General features: G+C 38.7%; 1 protein-coding gene across 1 annotated transcript in view; it reads right to left on the reverse strand.

Annotated features, from left to right (window-relative positions):
* Window positions 1-3334: 3334 nt before the first annotated feature.
* The window catches only part of LOC135255011 (anoctamin-9), a 62760-nt gene continuing 41410 nt past the window's right edge, over window positions 3335-24684 (reverse strand). Inside the window, exons 13-24 of the mRNA XM_064335688.1 lie at window positions 23805-23969; window positions 23676-23712; window positions 19950-20061; window positions 19814-19871; window positions 16604-16701; window positions 15971-16164; window positions 14224-14376; window positions 13877-14024; window positions 8109-8231; window positions 7643-7736; window positions 6876-6988; window positions 3335-5420 (exon numbers count right to left, since the gene is read on the reverse strand). Of these exons, the coding sequence (XP_064191758.1) occupies window positions 5381-5420; window positions 6876-6988; window positions 7643-7736; window positions 8109-8231; window positions 13877-14024; window positions 14224-14376; window positions 15971-16164; window positions 16604-16701; window positions 19814-19871; window positions 19950-20061; window positions 23676-23712; window positions 23805-23969 (1335 nt within the window). The 3' untranslated portion in view covers window positions 3335-5380. The remainder of the gene's footprint in view (window positions 5421-6875; window positions 6989-7642; window positions 7737-8108; window positions 8232-13876; window positions 14025-14223; window positions 14377-15970; window positions 16165-16603; window positions 16702-19813; window positions 19872-19949; window positions 20062-23675; window positions 23713-23804; window positions 23970-24684) is intronic.

Below are 24684 nucleotides of genomic sequence, written 5' to 3' on the forward strand. Positions count from 1 at the left end.
TTTTTGTCTTAAATTTACAAAATGATGAGAAATAATACAAAATATCTAAATGCTTCCAAGTAACAGAAATTTTAATGACAGTTACCAGAAGTAACTGGTTGACTTAAATCACACATACATACACACACCCAAACATCTGAATGGGATGTCATAGTTTTAAAAGTTAAATGTTTCCCTGCATTGGTTTGTAAATGCATGTATATTAGAATTTAGTGTACATGGAATTATATATTTGTTGCTGACCTCTGGCTGAATCAGCTTAATTGCTGTGGACAATCAATCATTACAATGAAAGGATAATACAGGACTTTAAATACATTGGCTGAGAAGCTGAGATTTATGAAACATTCATTCAGTACAGTACTGCATTCAAAAAATGAAAATGTTTTGCTCATCGTTTATTTTTTATGTAGCTAGGGATTAGCCGGGAGAAACCCATAAACAATGTGACAAATATACTGCAATGCTGCAGATCTGTGTCAAATCAAATATAGTTTTAATCACTGACAAAACTGTTAAATCCTGCAATTAAAAACAAAAATCAGATTCAGGAGAGCAGCAAGATGCAGCATTTATCATGTACAAAGCTATTGAAAAGACAAAAGAGAATAGATTTACAGACCATGGATTTTAAACCTTGTCTTTATACATTTTACTATAGTTAACTTATTACATGGTTTCCAAGAGCAATTATGCTATAGTTCCAGTATAGCAGGACCTCAGCTACGATTCAAATGCATGTACCTGTTAAATCAGTGATATTTCTCACCAATACCCGGTTCATCCCTGTTATGAATTTCTAGTCTATGCGAAGTAGAGGAGCAGTCTCATCACTTTTCCGTGACATGACAGAAACATTCTGAGAATGTTATAGCTTAGCGGGAAATGTACTCTTTTCCACGCACAACTTGCTGGGGGGGGGGGGGGGGCCCAGGCCCCAACTCAGGATTTAGAACTTGGAGCAGGATGGAGTCTGGCCAGTCTAATGTTATTTTTATCAAGGAAGGAAAACTTCTCAGAGCTACGGATAAAGAGACTTCATTTGGATTTCTCTGTTATGTCAGCCACTGAAGATGTGATAAAAGAGATCTGGATATTAAACTTGAGGAGAACTATTGAATGAAATAAGCCAGTGAAAAAGAAACAATAAAAAAGCAATCTGAACATTAGCAAGTTCCAACAATCTGCATTGCATTATGGACATTTTTACACCATTAGGCCCACAAGATGGTTTTGCAGGGATGTGTATTTTACCTCCAAATGCATAATGAATCTGGCCAGATAGCCCTGTGTGAATACTTGTGAATCTCAGAGTGGTGATGGACAACAGGTTGTCCCTCTCCAAGAACATCGCAGCAGTAAGCCGGGCGTGCAGATTTTTCCTGTATAACATCCGGAGAATCCGCCCCTTTCTCACCACCTACTCAACCCAGCTCCTGGTCCAAGCAATGGTACTATCCCGCCTGGACTACTACAACTCTCTTCTGGCTGGACTACCGGCATCTGCCATCAGACCCCTGCAACTCATTCAGAATGCTGCAGCTCCTCTGGTCTTCAGCCTCCCCAGACACTCCCACGTCACTCCCCTGCTCACTACCCTCCGCTGGCTGCCTGTTATAGCTCGCATCAAATTTAAAATATTGGTCCTAGCATACCAGGCAGTCAAGGGATCAGCCCCAGCATACCTCCACAAGATCTTCAAACCCTACATGCCAGCCAGACCCCTCCATTCTGCTACCTCAGGACGCCTGGCACCTCCCCCTCTTCGCACCTGCGCTTCCCGAACACGTCTCCTGTCTGTTCTGGCCCCACGATGGTGGAATGACCGTCTGTCAGAACAGCTGAGACACTGACCAACTTCAAGCGACGACTGAAGACTCACCTCTTCAGGCTGCACCTCTCCCCATCCCTCCCTACCTCTCTGTAATCTCTTAATTGACTGTAAGCTTAGGGTTGTAACTAGGTAGCTTTTTCGTAGGTGACTTAGTTAACGCACTTGTCTTAACTACTGCTTGTATTTTTGTATAGACTGCGTTGTTACTGTTATCGTTTGTGTTAGTGTTAATCAATTTAACCTTCAGGGTCCAAGTTGAACTATGCGGTTGTTCCCTGCACTTGGAACGGTACTTCTCTCTAGGGTTTTCGACATACTTGTTCCTGGTTATGGTTATACTTTGTTGTACTTCGCTCTGGATAAGAGCATCTGCCAAATGCCTGTAATGTAATGTACTCACAACTGTTTTTCTAATTGTGCAAATTATAATTTAATATCTCTGACAAAATTATTGTCCTCTATATTATTGCCCAGATGTAAAACTTTCACTTCCAAACGATTTTTATAAGGCACTGTTTCGAGACAAGAACAAATTGAAATATTTTGGTACTCACGAATGTTATGTGCATGATCAATTGTATATTGTAATCCCGGCATAAACACATGAACAACTCAACTGAAGTAGTAAGCATATATGGTGAATACAGTACATTTATGTTCTAGCCTAGATAAATGCTAGAAGAAGAAAGAAATATGTACCCACTATTGAACAGACCTGGGTCAAATACGTATTTGTTTTGGATTCAAATATTTTTCTGTGCTCTGTTGATCTTGTCTGGTGTAATTGAGCCTGCCAATATGACCAGAAGGTGGGGTTTGCACTTTTTGAGAGTATTTAATTGGTTCCAATACACCAGACAAGATCAGTAAAGCCTATAAAAGTATTTGAATCTAAAACAAATACGCATTTGATCCAGGTCTGCTATTTAATTACTAATTCACATGCAGCTTATACTAGATAAACAATGTTTCAGACACAACATAAGTATTTCCAAAGGCAGCTGATACATGAATATCTCTTGTCCTTGGCTTAAAATTTGTTATTGATGTTTTAAATGAGTCATAACTGACATTAGTTATCAGCAATAATTATCTGGTAAGAATTGCCAGAGCACAGCATTCTTTCACTATTGTTTATGCCAACAGAACAGCAACACTATGTTATACTTAAAAAATAGGGAAGTAATCTTGAGTGAAACCTTAGTTTTATAAGAAAAAATATTTCCATTCTGTTCACCAAGTTATACAGACCCGGTTAAACCTATAGTATCCTAAGTGTATGTCTGTATACAGTTTTCAAGTACACAGTTTTCCAGCCCTGCCCTGATGACGCATTTGGTCCTGCAAGAACATGAAAGATGCAAGACTCCACCCACCCCAACTGTACCCAGGTATGCCTACACAGGCAAGCATGCTGGAACCTGTGCACATTTCTAAAAGCTGGGTACACTGCTTCTGGGTTACAGAGATGATTCAAAAATCGAAACAACAAAAGGCAAGTGCTGGAGTCAAATAAATTTATTTGATTATCTCATCTTGCATTACCCACTACCAACATTCTTTTAAAGATGCAGTTGAAAAGGGAGTGGAGGCAGTTACCTCTGAAGTTTAAATGTAACAAATCATTTCAAAATATTTTAAAATAGGTGCATGTGTACAAAAGTAAATCATTTCTTTTTGAAAATATTTCTGTAAAGTATACTGCCAAGTTGCACTCTTTTTACTTTGCTCATAAGCCTTAATTTCATGAATGCTATTTTCAGATATATAATCACTTAAAATGATGGCTGAATGAAACAAGCTTACACACTCCTCCCTTGGAAAATATTTGTGCAGCATGCTGAGGTTTGACTTGGACAGGAACGTGCCAATAATCCAGCATCTTGTTGTTTTTCCTCTAAATCACACATCTTGTCAGAGATTAAGAAAGTCATCACTCTCGTTGAATCTGCTGGTTTCAACATGGCACCCAATAAAAAGCTAGCCAAACAAATGGTTATAAAATGCCTGCTTGTATAGTGCCACCTTCTGGTAAACCATCACTGTACACCTTGTTTCCTATCTTTAAGATTGCAATTTTCAAGGCCCTCCTGGGAGAATTGCACAAATTTACTACTATGTCTAAAGAATAGCTGCCAACATTTGCATTCACTGCTCTGCGATTTGAACAAAAAACATACAGAAAGCAAGCCCACATATTCCACACAGGTGCGACACAAACACATCTAACAGAAAAAAGTAATGTCTTGCTAAAGACAACCAAATTATCATCTAGGATTGATGGATGCAGTAAGAATTTCATGGAAGAAAAAAAGTAATCATTGTCACAAATACTAATATACAAACTTCAGTTTCAAGAAGTGAGACACCTGTATTGTTCAGAGGAATCCATATATGGGACTAAAATCTTCTCTGTTGTTTGGAATATGTAAAAGGAATGTGCTTGCAAAACACTTACAAGCACACTCATACACAAAGGACAAAGGGACTGTTGCAGCGGTGCTCAACACTAACTCCCCTGCATATCCCCATATTATTTTGGGCAATCCCCAGAGACATCCACACCTTGTTCAATAACCCACATATATGCCAAAGGTTCAAGACAGAGGCAGGTCCCTGGTAGCTATACATCATGTTTAAGTCTGTTACTGTGTAGTATGAATTTACAGAATGATTTTATCACAAAGAGATCTGCACCTAGTTGTGTACAGTAAAAAAAAATCTATAATTTGCTGGTATAACATTACATTTCACACCTTTCACAATTCAGTTGACAATATTTTAAAGCAACAGTTCAAATTTTTTATTTCTTCATCAGCTGATTAATGTCAAGAAACAGTTGTTGATGCAAAAGGAAAAAATGCTGAAATTGTTTATGAACAATTTGAAAATATGTTCCGGCACAAAGGAAGATTAGGGCATTTGAAAAGAGCCTGTGTGGATATAAAATGAAGGCAAATAAAAATGACAGAATAAGCATATGCTGACAGTTAAAATTAATCAAATACCTATGCAACTGCATAACAAATTTTTTCAATGGCCGAGTCCCACACATTAACACAGGCCAACATCAGTACCTAAACAATGATGTTTTGGCTGGCTCAGATTGCTCCTAATAGACCACAAATAATCTAGTTCTGTTTTCAATGACCCCACCAATCACATGAGACCTGGAACACATTTAATTCCACGCTCCTGAGTATTTTTAAAACACCACATTAGGCATTCCTTATCCTACCAGTTTTGCAGTAAATAATACAACAGGAATAATGGTATAGCAGTTAAGATGCTGGAACAGAAAGTGAAGGCTTTTTTCCCTTGGTGCGGCAGCTCCATTCCTTCCTGCTGGTCAGTGATGATTCCACAAGATGCTTTCTCACACCCCATTGCTCTCAAGTCACGTTAAGATTTTGGTTTAGCATGTTAAATTACTGTATATTTCTTCCACACACTGAAGGTTTGAGCATGTGCAAGTTCCAAGGGACAGTTTTTGTTGTTTTCATGTCCCTGTTATTATTTATATTCTTGGTTCCAACCTTCCTGATGTCACACATCAGTTGACCTGTCAAATCTGTTGCTCTTCTCTCTGAAATACAATAAAACAACACCATTGAGGTGACTAGAAAATGAAACACATATAACACTTATTTCACCTTGCCACATTTGACCCAAACTACAAATGTAAAAAAAGTGGTTATAAAACCTCTGGGGAACCCTGTGTATACTGGATTTGTTCCAACTGCAAATGAAATTGCAGAATTTCATTTGCAGAAAGTGTTCTTAATTCAATGTCTTTCATGTTTTGAGGATTATTTACCATCTTAAGCCACATTAAAAAAAAAAAAAAAAAAAAAGCTATGCATTCCAAAAATAAAAGTCACATTTAGCCTCATTCACAAATTTTTTTTAAATGTTCTTATTTTTGTTCTTAATTTCCTACAAAAAACAATGCAGGATTCACAGTCCAAAGACATGCAGGTAGGCTAATTGGAGACTCTAAAATTGCCCATAGGTGTGAGGGAATGGTGAGTGAATGGTGTGTGTGCCGTGAGATAGATTGGCGGCCTGTCCAGGGTTTATTCCTGCCTCTTGCCTAGTGGATGCTAGGATAGGCTCCAGCACCCCCCGTGACCCTGCTCAGGATAAGCAGGTATAGATAATGGATGGACATTATTATATAAATATAATAATCATATCAATAAACATTTGTTGACATGACATGAGGTCTGTGACTACTTAAAATGACTGTGCATGAATAATAAAGCATTATAAATAGGAACATCTTCTACGTATGCCTTAACGCGTGTTTCCTGACACACATACATTCTGATCTTACCAAAGAACAAATTCAGATTAAGAAAAAATAACGAATGCCAAAATGTTCGTGGAAATGTTTGTAAGCACAGTTAATGATACAATTTGAACATACGCATGTTTCGTGAATGAGGCCCATTGTGCCAATTGTGCTATATTGCAAACAATTACATAAAAGAGGTAAAAACCTTTTTAACTGACCAAAATAAAGACAGAGGTGGATCAATAGGCTCCTAATTGGTAGATAATGAAGAATATAAAGACAAAGCAAACGATAACAAGCCTAATACATTGTGTTAATAGGTTTAAGGAACAAATTATGAAAAAAACTTAAACATGTGTTCAGCAACCTTAATTGAGCAAGTGTTTGACTGCAACAAAAACCAGCATATTGACTCCTATCCTAATGTCCAACTAAACACTTTACCGGGATTCATTTTCACTTAATTTAAAATTAAATTATTTCCCCCTGACATATATAGAGAACGTAATATACGTTGGCATATCACAAGACTGTTAGAATATTTGTAAAGTACATGTAGTACATGGTTCACAGACTGAACTCAAATAAAAAGGTGAAAAACTTCTGAAATGTTTACTTCATTCACAGTTTCATGTGTTCTTACACACAGGTATTTCCTTACAAATTAAAAATGTATAATATGATGCATATGTCTCAGAGTGAGAGTGAAGATTATTCTATCATGTGTACATGTTTAAAATTCACCTGAGCTCCTCTTTTAATCTGGTAAGCTTGTCATGTAGTCTGTCATTCTTGACTTTCAAGGGGCAGTCTGGGACAAACCAAGCTGCAATGAATTTGCAGATGACCACAACATGCTGGAAAGACAATTGAGATTGCACCATGGAGAGAAGGGTCAGCAGCTGTTAGAATGAATGGTATAATTGCAGAGTAAACATGAGGCTTTATGGGCAGCTCCATTTTGACACAGAAAATGACAACCAGCTTCAGGTTTTATTGTATTGCTAATTGATTGAGTGATAGAAAAAGAATGCTTAATGATGCTTAATGCTTAACTCAGTTAACTCATCCTGTTTTCACAGGATTACTCCAGACCAGGGATCTGCAACCCTGGACCTGGAAAGCCGCAGGCTCTATGTGGTTTTCGTTGTTACTTATTTGATTAATTAAAGAAATTCACTACACAGTAAACTCACCTCACCTTGTTCCTTGGGTCTGAATTGTTTGCTCATTTTAAGCTGAAAAAAAACCAGTACACCCTGCAGCTTTCTAGGACCAAGGTTGCAGGCCCCAGTCTAAATTACAGTGCAGTAAATAGGGAAAATACTTACATTTCCTAAATACAAAATCAGCTGTGACACCCTGAACATAGGAAGGACTAGAATTCTTTTCATGGAGTGGATGAGGTTTGTGAAATGAAAAGAACTCATCACAAGAGAATTATCAGTGCTTTAGGGGTCACTAGACTTGAAATTGTTATACATAACCCATTGCTTTTACAGGTGTTTTACCTCAAACAGAATGACAAAGGCGAACCGCACTGCCAGAATGAGCCAGAACTGTGCTGTAAACCCATAGTCTTCCATGCTTCTATAGTCTTTATAACTGTCAAGAAAACAGTACATAAATATACAGTAGGTCCATCTTTGGTCAATATTATCAGCATAATCAATGCAATGAAAGTGGAACAAGTAATGAGTCCAGCATTTTTCCAAAATTATACTTTCCACGATGTATTAGCCTACCCGTTCACAAAAGACATTAGACTGCTAATTATACTTCTATACATGCAATCTTTTAATTTTCAGCAAAGGTTCCATGCAAAAGCAGAATTCAAACAACATGGGATCGCAACAAGACAACACCTGCAGGATTTGATGGGACTGCATTTCTAATACCATCCATGAACACTCAACTTGCAGAATGGAACACGAAAAAGCACAGGAAGGGAAGGGAGGGCAGGGAAGGGCTTTCTACCTGCATTGGGTGACGTTGTGGCCACTGGGGATGACCAGCTGTGCAGGGACAAAGTCCTTGCTGACACGCTTGTCTGTTACTTGCACAGTTGACAGGGTATTATTGATGTAACCAGTCATGCAGCTTGAAGAGAGGAGGAAAAGGTCATGGAGATAACTGCTACATGGAACTTTCAAAAAAGACTTATTTTCTATCAAAAAAAAATTGATCTTGTACGATGAAACGGTTGCCTGCTAGTACAATAACAACAGTATAGTTTCTAAAATTTTTTATTTGAAATCAGTTTTCAGGAAACAGCACAGAGTGCCAATTTAAAGTATGTAGTCTCATGCTGATCTCTTCAGGGTGGATGAAAGAACATTATTTGATTCTTTACTCCTAACTTCATGAACAGCAGGGACCAGTTGACAGTATGTGCTGACTTGGACAGATATCATCTTATTTGTGGAGGTATAGACAACACGCTGCCATGGCCCGGAAATACTATAACTGATGAGTTCTGCGAGTTAATTCCTATGAGTGTAGCACAATTCATTGGAGTCGCTAACACTATGACAATCAATAGAAACAGGCAATAACATTCTGTTTTAAATATAAATTTAGTGCACCACCATGGAGCTGGACATGTCCAATTCAAACTCTCATTTTAAATGCCCAACTATCTGGAAACACAGCTGCATTCATGAGAAAACCCCACTGTCAATTCAGGAGAGTGTAGACATCTGGTTCTCCTCCAAAAAACGTGGCATTGCCAGTCTGCTTCTTTCACACTGCAGACGACAGCTAAGCTGGCATAGAATGGAGTCAAAAGAAGACCTTTAATATGCAGCTGTTACGTGCAGTCCATGGGCACCTGATTGACCAGCAGGCATTGCTAGATAGTGATGAAACGTGGACCTCTAGCTGACTGAGTTTTTCCATACGCTAGGTCACATAATCTGCAATTGGACATCACCCTATAGAACTACTGGCCATAGTCGGCACAGGCACGGCCTGGATTCAATCTGAGGCTCATCCTTGCACCACATTGTGGTGTTTTAACTGAGGGAGTCAGCAGCCCCTAGGCAATAACATTTTACATTGTTTCTGGATCAAAACTTTTTCTAGGCTGAACCGTAAAGAGTAAATTGTGATCAGAAAAACTCATCGGACTGCCGTTTACACAGACAGGCTCCGTGACACCTGTAGACATTCTAGGAGGTTATGTTAAGGTTACAGTTGAGGCCAAAAGTTTACATACACCTAGGCTAAAGATATTCAAACTCAGTTTTTCAGAACACTGCACATTTCATGATACCATGCATTTCTTTTGGCAAGTCAATTAGGACATCTACTATGTTCAAATCAGAGGTAATTTTAAAATAATCAATTAGAGACAGATTTATTTCAGCTTTAATTCACTATATCAGAATTCCAGTGGGTCAAAGGTTTACAGACACCAAGTTGACTGTCTCTTTAAACAGTCTGGAAGATTCCAAAAATTGATGTAATGACTTTTTAGAAGCTTATGATTGGCTAATTGTCATAATTAGGAGTTAATTGGCACCTGTGGCTGTATTTAAGGGCCTACCTTTAGAGCTACTGCCTTTTTTCCCTTTATACCATGGGAAAATCCAAGCAACTCAGCCAAGACCTCAGAAAAAAAATTGTGGACCTTCACAAGTCCGGTTCCTCCTTAGGAGCAATTTCCAAACAACTGAAGGTACCACGAGTATCTGTACAAACAATTGTATGCAAATATAAAAATCATGGGACCACACAGACACTGTAACGTTCACGAAGGAGGCACAAATTAACTCCCAATGCTGAACGAACTTTGGTCCAAAAGGTTCAACTGAACCCCAAGACAACAACAAAGAGACTGGTGAAGGAGTTGGAGGCATCAGGTACCAGAGTATTTACATCCCCCATTAAGAGAATCCTATCACCATGGCCTGAAAGGCTGTCACGCAAGGAATAAGCCCCTACTCCAAGACCGGCATAAAAAAAGCCAGAATGAAGTTTGCAGGTGATCACCAGGATGAAGACCTAGCCTTCTCTGGCCAGATGAACCAAAAACTGTTTGGCCATAATGATCAAAGCTATGTATAGAGGTAAAAGGGTGAGGCTTTTATTCCGAAGAACACCATCCCAACTGTGAAGCATGGGGGTGGCAACATCATGTTGTGGGGGTGTTTTGCTGAAAAAAGGGACTGGTGCACTTCAGAAAATAGATGGCATCATGAGGAAGGAGGATTATATAAAAATACTGAAGCAACACCTCAAGACATCAGCTAGAAAGTTAAAACTTCGCAACTGGGTCTTCTAGCAGGACAATGATCCTAAGCATACTTCCAAAGTTGTAACAAAATGGTTTAAAGGCAACAAAGTGAAAGCATTGGAGTGGCCATCACAAAGCCCTGACCTGAATCCCATAGAAAATTTGTGGACTCAACTGAAAAAGCGTGTCTGAGCAAGGAGGCCTACAAACCTGACTGAGTTACACCAGTTCTGTCAAGAGGAATGGGCAAAAAGTATTGTGAGAAGCTTGTGGAAGGCTACCCCAAGAGTTTGATTCAAGTTAAGCAATTAAAGGGCAATGCCACCAAATACAAAGAAAGTGTATGTAAACTTTTGACCCACTAAAAATCTGATATAGTACATAAAAGCTGAAATAAATCTCTTAGCTATTATTTTGAAATGACCTCTTCTGGAAATAAAGTAGATACCCTAATTGACTTAACACAGGAAATGTATAGTAAAACATGAAAAGTGTGGAGAAAAATTGAGATAGAATATCTTCAGCCTAGGTGTATGTAAACATTTGGCATCAACTGTAATGTTAAGGTTAATGTTAAGCTTAGCCAAATATTATTTTCTAACATATGACTGTGTCTGACTTTTTTCTTTTAAATATTGTCAGATATGTACTGCTTAGATTGTGGCTTTAGAGAAGATAACAGTGAATTTGTTCAATACAATATTATATTGTTTCTAAGAATGTGGCCTGGCCTCCCCATCATAAGCATCAATGCAAATGTGATTGGGGCAATTTAAAATCCACTGATACCCTAATCTAGACAGACAATCTATAGCCGCGTTTCCACCGCAGGAACTTTACCCCGGAACTAGGAACCTTTTGAGGAACTCAGTGCGTTTCCACCGCAGGAACTAGGGTCTAAATTTAGTTCCGGGGGCTTTATTTTACCCCCAAAAAAGTTCCTGCTCGGGGGGTAGTACTTTCCGAAAGTACAGGAACCTTTTGGGTGGAGCTTGCAGCGCTGAACATTTCTGATTGGTCGAGTACTCGCAGCATTTTTTGTGTGTTTATTTTCAACCGCCATGTTTAAAAATATGCAGCCACAAACTGATTTATTTTCATAATAACTTCAAATCAAACTTGTATGTTATGCGGCGCAGTAGCCTAGTTTTGGTTATAGCCTGCCAACGTCTTGGAATTATAACGTGTGCTCTTCTGTTCTTTTCTTGCTTTAGTATTTGTTTTATAAAATGCTAAGCATTCATGCTGGGACAGCATATTACGTACCAAAACATTCAAACGGTTTAATTCGGTTGCTGAATATTTTCTTCCGGATTTTCTTTGTTAGCCCGTTGTAATTGACTCAAAACGTTTGATACAGTTATGTGAGGTATGCGGTAGTTCTACAGTAAAAGCAAACTGGAAATCACCTTCCACACTTTTTGTCAGGGTAAAATAACAGGTTAATTCTAGTAATCGACCCTTTAGCTTTTTCAGACTGCCTTAATTTTACTCTGCCATTCTTCAATTCCACAAAAAGACCAGGAAGACTATGGACTAATTTATGGTGCATGGTTCGCATCTGGAGGGCACACTTCGCTGCTCAGCTAGCAGTAACTTCGAAGGAAAGCAAACGGTGGCTGTACCACTACTAATTTAAATTTTCACGCAAGTCCGAGTTTTCGTTCTATTCTTGTCATTTTGTGATTAGCCTATATGGAATTGACGATGAGAGTCGAAGTAATCAATTCAACAGCAAATTGTTTAGGCTACGACGTGTGCATGTTTTCTGCTGTTGTTACCAGTTATTTGTGGAATGTGAATGCATTCTGTCGCCCCAGATGTCAAGACATGAAAGTGAATGTTCACATAAAAACATAATGAATGTGTTTGAGAGGATATATAAAACAGTTACAATCTGACTATTGGCCTGTTATATCCTATTTGTTGCATGACAACGGTCTAAGTCGAACTACCAACGAGAGTTTTGCTTTACAACGGTAAAATTGGGAGTCGGAGACCCTGCATGGCTACATGCTTAACATTTCCTTTAAGTTTGAATGCAATCTTTAGGTAGGCCAGTCCTTGTCATAAATGAGTGTGATCTCCCTTCCCTTCTGTCCTACACCTTAACTCGGCATCACCCAATCAGGGTAAATGTCTACAAGCCATGCTGGGTAAGGTATTTAAGATGGCCACAGGAAAACGTTGTGTTGCAACTGGTTTCGGAGCCTTTTGGTGGTGGTTCCTTGGTTGTGTGTTTTTAGCTGGTTTCCTTTCATCCTGTGGCACTTAAACTGAAAGTGGGTAACACTTTGGCAAGGTCTGGCTTATCTGTCTCTCTCTTTTCTGATATTTCATAATCAATTGTTTCATGTTTTGTATAATGTATTCTGTTTTGTAATTTGAAGTAGTGAATCTGCATTCAATAAAGAATGTATGATTTCAATTCGTTAATCTGCTTCATATGACTGCTTCATATTGAATTAGTCTTAAAACCTGGTATAGAGCTTGTTTTGACTTGTTGGTTGATTCAACCAGCCCACTGCAGACTGACTTATCAAGAATTTGGTGATTTAATTGATAGTTCTCAACAATATTAAATTAAATCACATAAAATATATTTTATATGTAGGTTGAGTGAGATGTTCTAGCAAGCTATATCGTTTGTGTTCAGAGTGCTGGACATTTGGAGCATTGATTGTTGGAACTGTTGGACTCAGAAAATAAACATTTTTAATTAATCCTTGCTTGTCCCACAATATGTAACAACCGCTGTCAGTTATATAGTTAACAGGCTTCATCACAGCCTGTGCTATCTGCACCTCTGGCTGCTAATGCTTGCTCACTTAGCAAGCTAACAAACTTAGCTAACTTAACTTAAGCTTAACTTAGCAGTGATTACTATCTAACAGTTACAGCTGCAACTACTATACAGAGCAAAAGGGACAATATGATCACATTCATACGGGACGTCGGTCAATCAGTAAAAAACCATGGGTCCTGTTGAGAAGGTCATTGTACTGTACTGTACTAGTGACAATGAGCCACTATAAAACTTATGGTTTTAGGCTGCTGGTTTGTATTAGTGAAATTTTTCTACCAAAATGACCTAAATTCTTGTTGCACTGTTCAAGAGATTGGAATTCTGTCCGCAGCGGGGGCCTCAGTTTACATTTATAGAATTTAGAATTCTGAGCGTATCCACTGAGGTCTGATGTGACATGAACACAGTTTGTAAAACTGTAGATTACCTCTTATTAAATATCTTAATACTGCTGCAGCCAATGTAAATGCATCAGTTATCAAAACTATTTAAAAACAAACACAGCTTATGAAACCGCATATAAGTAATTAATTAAGTAATTCTTGTTTTATATATACTACTGTTTATAATTAACTATTCAAGGATAAAATGCTCTGAATTTGTTACACATTGTTTCAAGAACAGAAGAAAACTGGCACAACCTGTGGCATTAATTCTTAATAAATTAAGATTCTACAAATTTATAAAATGTTTTTGACTCACGGCAGAGTGGTCTCAGGATCTTTGGCACAGGGCCCATAACGATAGCGGTACACCAGGCGAGGTATAAAGTCAGAGGAGACACCAATGACCAGCCCATTGGCAATGACTGCCAGCACGCCAATCATCTCCAGCACTTTGGTCCATACGCCTGAGGAGCAGACACAATGGGGTATCATTAACAAAATGCATTCTCTCAGATACCAGCATGCTTTGAAGTATTACTCTGGGTGAAACATGGACACTATTGAAAGGCCAGCTAATTACACTTCTCTTTTAAATCATTACCATAGCTGCCTCATCAATGCCACTTTCTTTTATACCCCTTCAAATGAGGTCTCCTGCCTCACCAATGTCATTACTCTTCTTTGGCACCATGCGGCGCTCAAGGCTGACCATCTTTATGGCGTCCAATCGGATCTCAAAGATGTTGTTGAGGAGGGCCAGCAGTGGGGCCAGGGGAAAGGCCGCCACAAAGATGGTGGTGAAGCTGAACTGGATAACTGCAAAGAGAGAGAGCAAGGAATGAGTCACTACACACCACACATCCCTGAAAGTGAAGGGAGGAATGAGGAATCTTTGCAGTCCAAGAATCTTTGCAGTCCAAGAACAAAAAAAACATTTGGCAGGTTAATCTTAACCCACAGGTCTAGCTGTGGTCCAGAACATCATATTTCAGGTTTGCTTTCCATTTCTGAGTTGCCTTGTAAGTAGATCATATGAGTGCCATGATCAGGCAATCAGACTGGCACGGCTAGATAATTAGACAGACTAATCTAGATCAATACAGAGTAGATTAACTAGAGCGATTACCTTACTCCCCTCTTCCCTTGCGAGGACAGCTAATAATAACACTGTTAAATTGGGATGGTAGGTATGCCACCCCGCCAAGTTATGCCCTGGCGGGGCGTCATGCCCCATACCTATACAGCACAGAGAGTTTGTCACTTTTCAGGGTTCGCCACAGAAATAACCACAACAGACACAGACACAGACACTCAGCCCTTAAAAACATTAAATTCTGTACATTCTCACCCAATTTCAACAGACAGAATTCATAAACAACTTCACATGTCCACACAATAAAGCCCCAAACTAAAGAGATTTTGTGTTTTCTCCTTCTTATTCTTGACTTGAAACAATTGAGAAAACATTGGGTAGCATCGGTTTGGAATACAGCTTATTTAATTTCGGTGAGGCAAGATAGCCTATATTGTTTGTAGTACAGTAACTTGGCGTCATTTTGATATCAATACTTTTAATGGCAGGTGTAGATTTAGCCAGTTTGAATGAATGAGTTTTAGACAGTGCTTTGTACGTGTGAGTATCTTGGCATTTTTGTACATTGAAAACATGTTTTTTATGAGATTATAACAGTACTTCGATTCCCCACTGTAAATAGCTAACTTGCACATCAAATAGCTAACTTGAAATCAAATGGTACTGGAGAGTTTGAGAAGGAAAGGTTAATACCATTTCATGGGAAATAGCTTTTGAGTTAAGCCAGAATTGCAGAAACATTGTTACAAGTTGATGCTGACAACAAATATGCGGCTGAGTTCAGGGCATGTAAGAAGTAGACGCAGGGGGTTGCCTATGACAGTCACCAAGCAGGCACCTCCATCATGAAAAGTTGTGGAAACAGTAGGTTGGGAAGACCAATTTCTCACCAAGCCAGAGATGGTAGAGGCATCCTTTTTAAGGAAACAATTTGTCATTGTCATTTGACATTGCAGTATCTTATGAAAAGGCCTACACTGTTTTCTGGAACATGAAATGGCATTTTTAGGCTACTGGTTAACCAAGTCACCAGCATTTGAAAATCCAGGTAGCCTAGTTCAATTTTTTTTCCATAAAAAATATTTTTCTTCATGTCATGCCATCATTCTTTATGTACTGTATATCCTTGTTTGGGCTACGTAGTTCATTCTTGCATGCATATAATTTGGCAGTTATTGGGAGAAATTTCAGAGAAATTCCCTATGCATTGCATGGTATGCTGGAGCCAGATAGATCTGCAAGCAACTTTCCTCTGGACCATGAAGTATTGGGGGCTGAGAAGCATGCGCAGGACACTGGAGCTGGGTGGAAACTTACCCATTTCCAGGAACTCATTAAAGAGACTGAAGGCATCGACTTCCCTCAAATTGTAGTTGCGGGTCCAGTTCTGGAGCTTGCAGTTGTCACACAGCTCTGAACCGTCCTCTGTACCCTTGCAGTTCTTCCGATAGCAGTAGCCACACTTCCTCTGCAGATTATTTGATTTCTTCTTCATCCAACTGAAAAACCAGCTGAAAGACATGTGTGTGCTGGTAAAGGGAAGTGATTTGGCCTAAAAATTCATCTGATCCACACAGGTTCCTCATTAGCCCCAACATCCCAACATTTTGCACCCTAAACAGTGCACATTTTAATTCTGTAGGAATATGAATATGAAACATTTTTATTCTTACTTCAAGGACTGAAAAAGGACTGAAAAGCCAACTGCCATTTTGAAAAATGTATAGCCACATGTGTTTTCCTTTGTGCTACCAGCAGGACACAAGTATACCATAATAAGCCAGTTGTCTGTTTAGTTTCTTCTGTGTGTACTTTTGCACACAAACACAAGCAATTGTGAGGGTGTTGGATGTTATTTTGACCACTTAACACCATTTTTGGCTTCATTAGCAGACAGCAGCTGCTTTCTCAATCCTTCCCTGACATCGGGGAAACAAAGGGTAAACTCACGGCACTGCAAACTCGAAGACGTTATTGATAGACTGTTTGAGCACCAGGATAACAGCCATCTGGATGAAGAGGTCAGTGAGGCAGCCACTGGGATGGCACTGCAAGGACGAGACACCTCATTTAACTGTCAAAACCAACTCAACCGGCAAAAGGTACTTTATCCCAGAAACACAACTGACAAGTAAAATCCTTTGACCCAAAAATCAAACTCAAATCGCAAAGGGACAAGCTGTCAATCTGAAAAGTGGTAATGGGTATAGAACCAAGACTGAAACTTGAGGGGCTAATAAAGTCAGAGCAAAAAACTGGAGAGCCTTGCAGAACAGACATTTTAAAAAGTGTACACCAATGTTCAGATGGAATTACTGTAAAATGTCACTTGTATGAACAGCTCATTGATTTCGGTTTTTATTTATTTATTTTTATTTTTGAAATTTACTTTGACAAATAATTTTTTAAATAATAATTTTAAATGAATCTTGAATATAAAAAAAACAAGTGAAAATGGTTGAAAAATAGTCTAATGCAAAATCCGGGTGAAAAATAGCATCATTTAAAAATCCGGGTGAAAATCTGACCATAAAAATTACATTGGAAAAATCAGGGTGAAAATTTGATTTTAATTCCAAACATTGATAACTTTTTTTAATTTCTTTTCATTGCTTAATAAACAGCAAGTTTGCGATTTCTCTCCATTTTTCTCTCCACTTCCTATTTATAGCTTGTTCTGAGCCATCCTGCATGCCTAACTGACCCTTTGATGGCCTCTTGATTGGCTAGCTGAATCACCAATCGGAGCGCTCCAGTGCATAGCAATTGTTGCTAACCACCATGGAGTCTGTCAAGCTTTAGATTCGAAATCATTACCTTCTATGAGGATTGTAACTAAAATGAGTATCTGTGTATCAAAACTAAAATATAAAACTTTTAAAACGTGCGCAATGGGAGCAAAGATTAGCAAATCAATATTCCATATCACATATATCAGGTAAAGAATAAATATAAATATTATGTTCAATGAAACTGTTAGCTAGTCACCCAGCAATGCACAAACAGTTCTGATTTGTTACGACAGTGCCACTCACTTCCACTGACAGCAAATGAGGCTTATCTCATTTATGCTGAGAGCGATAGTATTATGCACCAATATTTTCCTCATTATTCATTTTTATCATTAATATAACTCTGGACGGCATACCAGAGGCCCTGCTGTCGACATCTGGATGAAATAAGAGATCCCTGCTCCAAAAGTGGTCACCATCCCAACTGTGAAGCATGGGGGTGGCAGCATCAAGTTGTGGGGGTGTTTTGCTGGAAAGGGGCCTGGTACATTTTATGGCATCATGAGGAAGGAGGATTATCGAGAAATACTGAAGCAACGCCTCAAGACATCTGCTAGACAGTTAAAACTTGGTCGCAAATGGATCTTCCAGCAGGACAACGATCCTAAGCATACCTCCAAAGTTGTAAAGACAACAAAGTGAAAGTATTGGAGTGGCCATCACAAAGCCCTGACCTGAATCCCATAGAAAATCTGTGGACTGAACTGAAAAAGCGTGTCCGAGCAAGGAGGCCCACAAACCTGACTGAGTTACACCAGTTCTGTCAGGACGAATGGGCAAAAATTCTGGCAAAGTATTGTGAGAAGCTTGTGGAAGGTTACCCCAAGCGTTTGATTCAATTTGGTGGCATTGCAATTAAAAGGCAATGCCACCAAATACTAACAAAGTGTATGTAAACTTTTGACCCACTGAAGATCTGATATAGTACATAAAAGCTGAAATAAATCTGTCTCTTAGCTATTATTTTGAAATGACCTCTGATGTGAACCAAGTATATGCCCTAATTGACTTGTCAAAAGAAATGTATGGTAACATGAAATGTGCGGAGTTGTGAAAAACTGAGTTTGAATATCTTTAGCTTAGGTGTATGTAAACTTTAGGCCTCAACTGTATTGTAGCTAGGCTAAGGGAAACACTGACCATTGGATGTTGGTCGTTGAATTTCCGGTCTATGTAAAAAAAATAATTTGCATTTAATTTACATATTTATTCCTGATATTGAGAATTTAATTTGAACTAGTTAAAATTTAAACTTCCAATTTGAACTAGTTAAAATACAATTATCAATATCCAGAATTCCTATTTGAACTAGTTAAAATAAAATGATCAATATCAAGAATTCCTATTTGAACTAGTTAAAATAAAATTCTCGTTATCACAAATTACAATTTTAACTAGTTGAAATTAAATTCATGATATCAAGAATACCAATTGTAACTAGTGAAAATTCAATTCCTGATATGAAGAATGAAAGTCCCATTGAAATAAATAGGAAAAACCCTGGAATTATAACTAGTTCAAATTGAATAGCTGATATCAAGATTTCAAATTATAACTAGTTAAAACTAAATTTTTTATATCAAAAGCAAGTTGAATAAAAGCTTAAACGGCTTGCCATACAGGAGCGTATTGCAACCAGATCAACACAACTTGTTCCTAAAATATGTTTGTCTCTGTTGTCTGCTGATAACACCATGTTCATTCTCGTTTTATAGACTAATTCTGGAGACAGTTTTTGACTGCAAGAGTCCTGTTGCTATGAATTCTTCTTTTGCCTCTGCTGGCATTTGTAGTCACAGTTCTAAATTTTGTCCATCTCCTTTCTGAATTCTCATTTGTCTATGCTCCTGGCAGCTAAATTATTCAGAGCTGTAGCCGGGTTTGTGCTGATCTCCTCTTTAAAAAGTGTGTAAGTAAACAAAGGCTAAGTGCATTTATTTATGGGCGAGGCACACCGAAGCTCAGAGCCAATCAAACTAGGACAGTGGCAATGATTATTCTACACCCTCAAACTGAAGCCATGTATTTAGAGATCCTAAATATGTGTATATCATATTAAGTGACTTCTAAAACACTTTTGTCATATTAAAAAAAAGTTTTTTAAATTGTTCTCCCTATTTTGTGCTGTAGCTGACTATGAACTGAAGCCTCGTGACTAGCAGACTGATTCACCAGCTTGTGTCAAATATACCTGAATTGAACATAATTATACTGCGGTTTCATGGATGATAAATTTGGTTGATAACTTTAGTTTTTCAACTCCACCTGTATATGCTCTTGTCAAGAGATCTGAACATAAATGTTCTGAGAGCTGATTGTGCAGATACGATTGATACAATTGATTGACATTCAATACTAAATCACTCACTTCCTCTAGTCTCCACTTCCCTGCAATCCGGACATAGCCACCAGGGTGACCATTCATCCTGAGAATGAAAAAACACATTTCATTACACTGACCATCACAGTTGATCCATCACTTCAGATATGGAACAATGATTTACCTGCCAAGAAAGAAGGCCACATAGATCAGGGAGGAGAAGAGGGTGAAAAACTGGAAGGTGAACATCTTCACAGTAAAGCTTCGCTCTGTGGCGGCTAAGGAGCGAGTTTTCTCTGTAGAGAAAAGGTAGAAGCTGGTTTGTGGAGACAGAATCAGAATCAGAATCAGACAACTCCCAGGCTGCAGTTCACCAACACATCAAAGGATGGTAAAATGCATTAAACAGTTCATCTTAGGTTGTTAGATCTGATAGATTATGATGATGCCAACTGTTAAGGAACTGTCCACTGGTAAGCATATGCCAGAGGTTCAGGAATATAAATGAAACATAATTACACACCAGGATATCAAAGGCTACTTGCGCTAAAGACTTCTGTATTTGTGTTCATCTATATGGCTACTTCTGATCAGCAATGCAGAATGCCGTTTCTGAAGCTGGACAAGTTGCTGTGATAATCTTATCTTGCTGGAGGCAGGGTTCTAGTTGAAGGCAGTGATTCAAAGCTAGAACACTTTCTGATAGTACTAGATATTAGGTAATTGGTTTGCACAGCTGTAGTCAGGTGACAAATTAAAGGAAAAACCTGAATAAATGGGTGGAGAAACACAATGAATGCAGATGCTTTCCATACAGGTATACTGCATGATACAATTAAGCAAATAACATCCTATCATGCTCTGTGGCATGTATAAAAATGTTGAGCAGGTCCAGTTGACCTTGAATGTGGATCAAGATGGCAAGAGGAAAACATCTAAGTGACTTTGAAAGAGGGTTCATTATTGGGGCACAGATGGCAATACCTTCAGTCACAAAGACTGCTCAACTGGCTAGTGTTTCAATAGGAACAGTGACTAAAGTCACATCTGCATTTAGATCTATGAGAAAGACATGTAAATAGGGTCGGAAATTGAGGTTGAAATTGCACATTTGGTGACTGTGATGCTTGTGCATTAGTGTGATATGTAAGGAAAAACAGAAGAGCAACTCTTCCTCAGGTGACTGAGAATGTCAATGCAGGATGTGATAAGACTGTCAGTAAAAACATTCTGTCATCAACTACATAGAGCAGAATACAATAGGGTTGCAGTGCATAAACCCATCATTACAAAGATGAATGCACATTTGAGAGTTCAGTGGTGCCATAGGCACTGGTCAATAGAGATGTGGAAAAAAGTGATATGATCACATGAGTCATCCTTCATCATATTCTCAACAAGTGGGCGAGTCCATGTGTAGCATACACCAACAGAACAGTACAGGCCTGAATGCTTGACCCCACAGTGAGGGGATTCGATGGCTCTGTAATGCTGTGGGGGGAATTTTCCTGGCATCGTTTGGGTCTACTTCTCCCCTTAGAGAAAAGGGTCACTGCAAATCAATACAAAGTTATTCTGAGCAATCGCCTTTATCTTATGATGAAACATTTCTTGATGGGAGTGGTCTCTCCCCGGAAAACGAATGATTTGATGCGTATGAAAATGATGTGAATCATATACCATGGCTTTTGCAGTCACCAGATCTCAACCCAATTGAACCTATGGGAGTCGCTCTCAACCACCACGATCAAAAGACCCAATGAGGGAATATCTTTTGGAAGAATGGTGTTCCATCCCTCCAGTAGAGTTCCAGAGACTTGTAGTTTCTATGCCACGGCTCACTAAAGCTGTTCTGGCGGTTTGTGGTGGGCCAACCTCTTACTAAGACACTTCATCTTGATTTATCCTTTAATTTGTCACCCGTCTGTACCTTTCAGGTTTATAGCTATCTAGTTGCCAAAACAATGTTTTGCCTGAAAAGCTAGTAGGAATAAATGGGTAGCTAAGAATTAAGTATCAGCTACCCATTTAATCAAATAAACAATGTGCTTTGCAGACTAATTTCTGTATGGTCCAGTTGGGAGCAGTCAGGTAATGGTATGGTTGCACAGACTTTGGTTGTACACGAGGTCCACTAATCCATGGTCACAGCAATAAGAGTACAGGGCATACTGCCTTTTGCCCATTGTAAAAATATAAGGAATGACTTGTTCCAGAAGGGCTGGCAGCTGAGTATTATGTACTGCAGCATTTCCCAACCGGTGTGCCGCTGCACTCTGGTGTGCCGTCAGGTGAGGTCAGGTGTGCCGTGTGAAAAATTTTAATGTTCAAATGAATTAAAAAAACTTAAATGAACAAATCCCATTCACAATAGCCAAAATAAATGTCATTAAAATGCATATTGCTTAATTAAAACCCCAAAAGAACATTTAGGCCTGCTGTTGGCACGTCACATCAACGTCAGTACCTCGCTCGTGTTTTTTTTTTTTTTTTTTTTTTTTTAGAGTGGTGTGCAATGAGATTCTGTAAATTTGGAAAGTGTGCCGCGGAAGGAAAAAGGTTGGGAAATGCTGATGTACTGTACCTAATATCCATGAATTGTACAGCATTTCCACTTTTATAGATTATGTTATGGCCTGAATTTGAGAGATCGGATGATCCACAATTTCCCCCTATCCCTCTTCACTATGTGGATAAAAGGAAAGTGTCTATATTGTTGAACCAATGGAGCAATTATCTAGATTCCAAGCAAACTGTAACATTAACCAACAGTTACAACTGCTAGGGTATCACACTTTTATCTACATGCAGTAAAATAATCTTGAAGATCATCATATGGAGAATAGCATTGTTGAACAGCTGGTTTCAGGAAAAACAGGTGCTGTACAGACAAGATATTTGCAGAAGTCCCCCACCACAAATGCAGAGTCATCAATTACATGGCTCCATCTGACCAATCTGTAGTATAGTTCTGCTCAGGGCTGTCATTAAAAAATTAGCATCTGAGCTAATCTGGAGTAATTCACTGGATGCACAACATCCACACACACATCTACCTGTCAAATAAATAGGTAAATTAAAAAACATGATGCAAATAGTCTATAGTTTGTTTATCAAAAACATTTGGGTATACACTTGAATGCAGTTGGATTGCACACAGAAAGAGACAATATGTCCCAATACGAAGTCAGCTGCCTTAGAAGGCAGCATTTGAAGGCAGCATTTTAACTATTTTCACTATTTTTCACACTTCGTAGGCATGTCCCAAACCGAAGTAATCAAAAATGCGTCCTTCTAAGGTGTCTTATTTGGGTGAAATTTGAAGGCAACGTGTGATGCATCCTCCTATCCCATAGGTCTTTGTGAGTTCCTCAGATGTCTCACTTCCGTTAAATTAGTGGCGGCTCAAAGCAGCAAAGCGGTGGAAATGTGAATATACAGTGAACATGATCATTTGTTATAGTCACATCTAGAAGTAAATTTTAATTATTTAATACACTGGAATAATGTATTTAATGTTTTTAAACCTTGGTGAGTGAAACAGAACTGGTCAGCTAACTTGCCTGTAATCACATTACTTCTCAATAGAACTGTAGCTAGCGTATACGTGGCTTAAAACATACAGCGAACTGAAATCATGATAATCTGGTTAAAACCAAAAAAAGTAGCTGAACTAGTGTTTTCCCTTAAATAGAGAATCAGAACAATTATGGCTACAATGACAGAATCTGTATTTATTTGTACAGAGTCTGTCAGTTGGAAAGTTAAAGACGTCAGCTGTAACAGTAAACACTGATCTTGAGTGAGCACGCAAACTCTCTGTGACGTCATCCTGCCTTCAACGTGCGTCCCAAATCTGTTGCCTTTTGAGGTTCCTTTACCGTTAGGATAAAGCTAATTTTCCACCAACCTATATCACACAGCTTTAAGGCCACTTTTCTGTTGACCTGTAAAAGAGGAGAGAAGAAGGTCTTAGCACACAGCTCCAACAGGGATCAAAGCTGAATGGAAGAGGAATGTTCACAGCACTGGTCTGTACCCGGGTCATGATGGTGATGGTGAGGTAATGTAGAACAGCACCCATCATGACAGCGGCCATGTTAGCGTGCTCAGTCAGGAACTCCCATTTCCCCTCAGAGAACAGCACAGTGGCGACCACACGAAACACCACCAGCGCATGAGTCAGTCCAATGATCAGCACCAGCTAAACACGCATATACATACACACAAACACCCATGCATCCACATTCAGACACACACACACATATACATGCACATAAATACACACAAACACACACACAAATGCAAACACACAAACAGACATAAAAATAGGAAAAACACACACAAACAAGTGATGACAGTCCATATAACAGTTAGCTTAGGTTTAAATTGCAAAAAATTGCTGTCACATCATTCATATACTAACTGAACTGGTTTCCAGTTTCCCAAATTTTCATACTTTACAAGACAAATCAAAGAGGTTCATTCTCTTAGCCTGGGCTATAAGAAATTGGTAGGTGCTAACTCTTTGTGAAACAATGTTTGGATTCCACTAGTGTAGATTTTCACAGTGAAACAATTTACAAGGAACAAAATAATTACTGGCTATTGCTTAGGCAACTTCACTTCTTACAACTTTCTGTGTACCAACATGCGTTACCCATGCAGAGTATGCAGGGGTTAAATATGGGAACAGTGTTCTGGAATTTTGCCAGCAGTTTCACCAAAGCAGTCCTACTCTCTATTATTCAAATGAAACATTATTTATATGATAAAGTTCATTAGAGGGCAGCACACATTTGCGTGTTTGTACTCAATATATTGAAGAGATTATACTGTATATTGCACAGCTCATCAAAACAACCAATTTAGCAACTATTTTGAGCAAAGACAGAGGGTTTGTATCATTCTGAAATATT

Source organism: Anguilla rostrata, chromosome 5, assembly GCF_018555375.3.
Source record: "Anguilla rostrata isolate EN2019 chromosome 5, ASM1855537v3, whole genome shotgun sequence".
Classification (NCBI taxonomy): domain Eukaryota; kingdom Metazoa; phylum Chordata; class Actinopteri; order Anguilliformes; family Anguillidae; genus Anguilla; species Anguilla rostrata.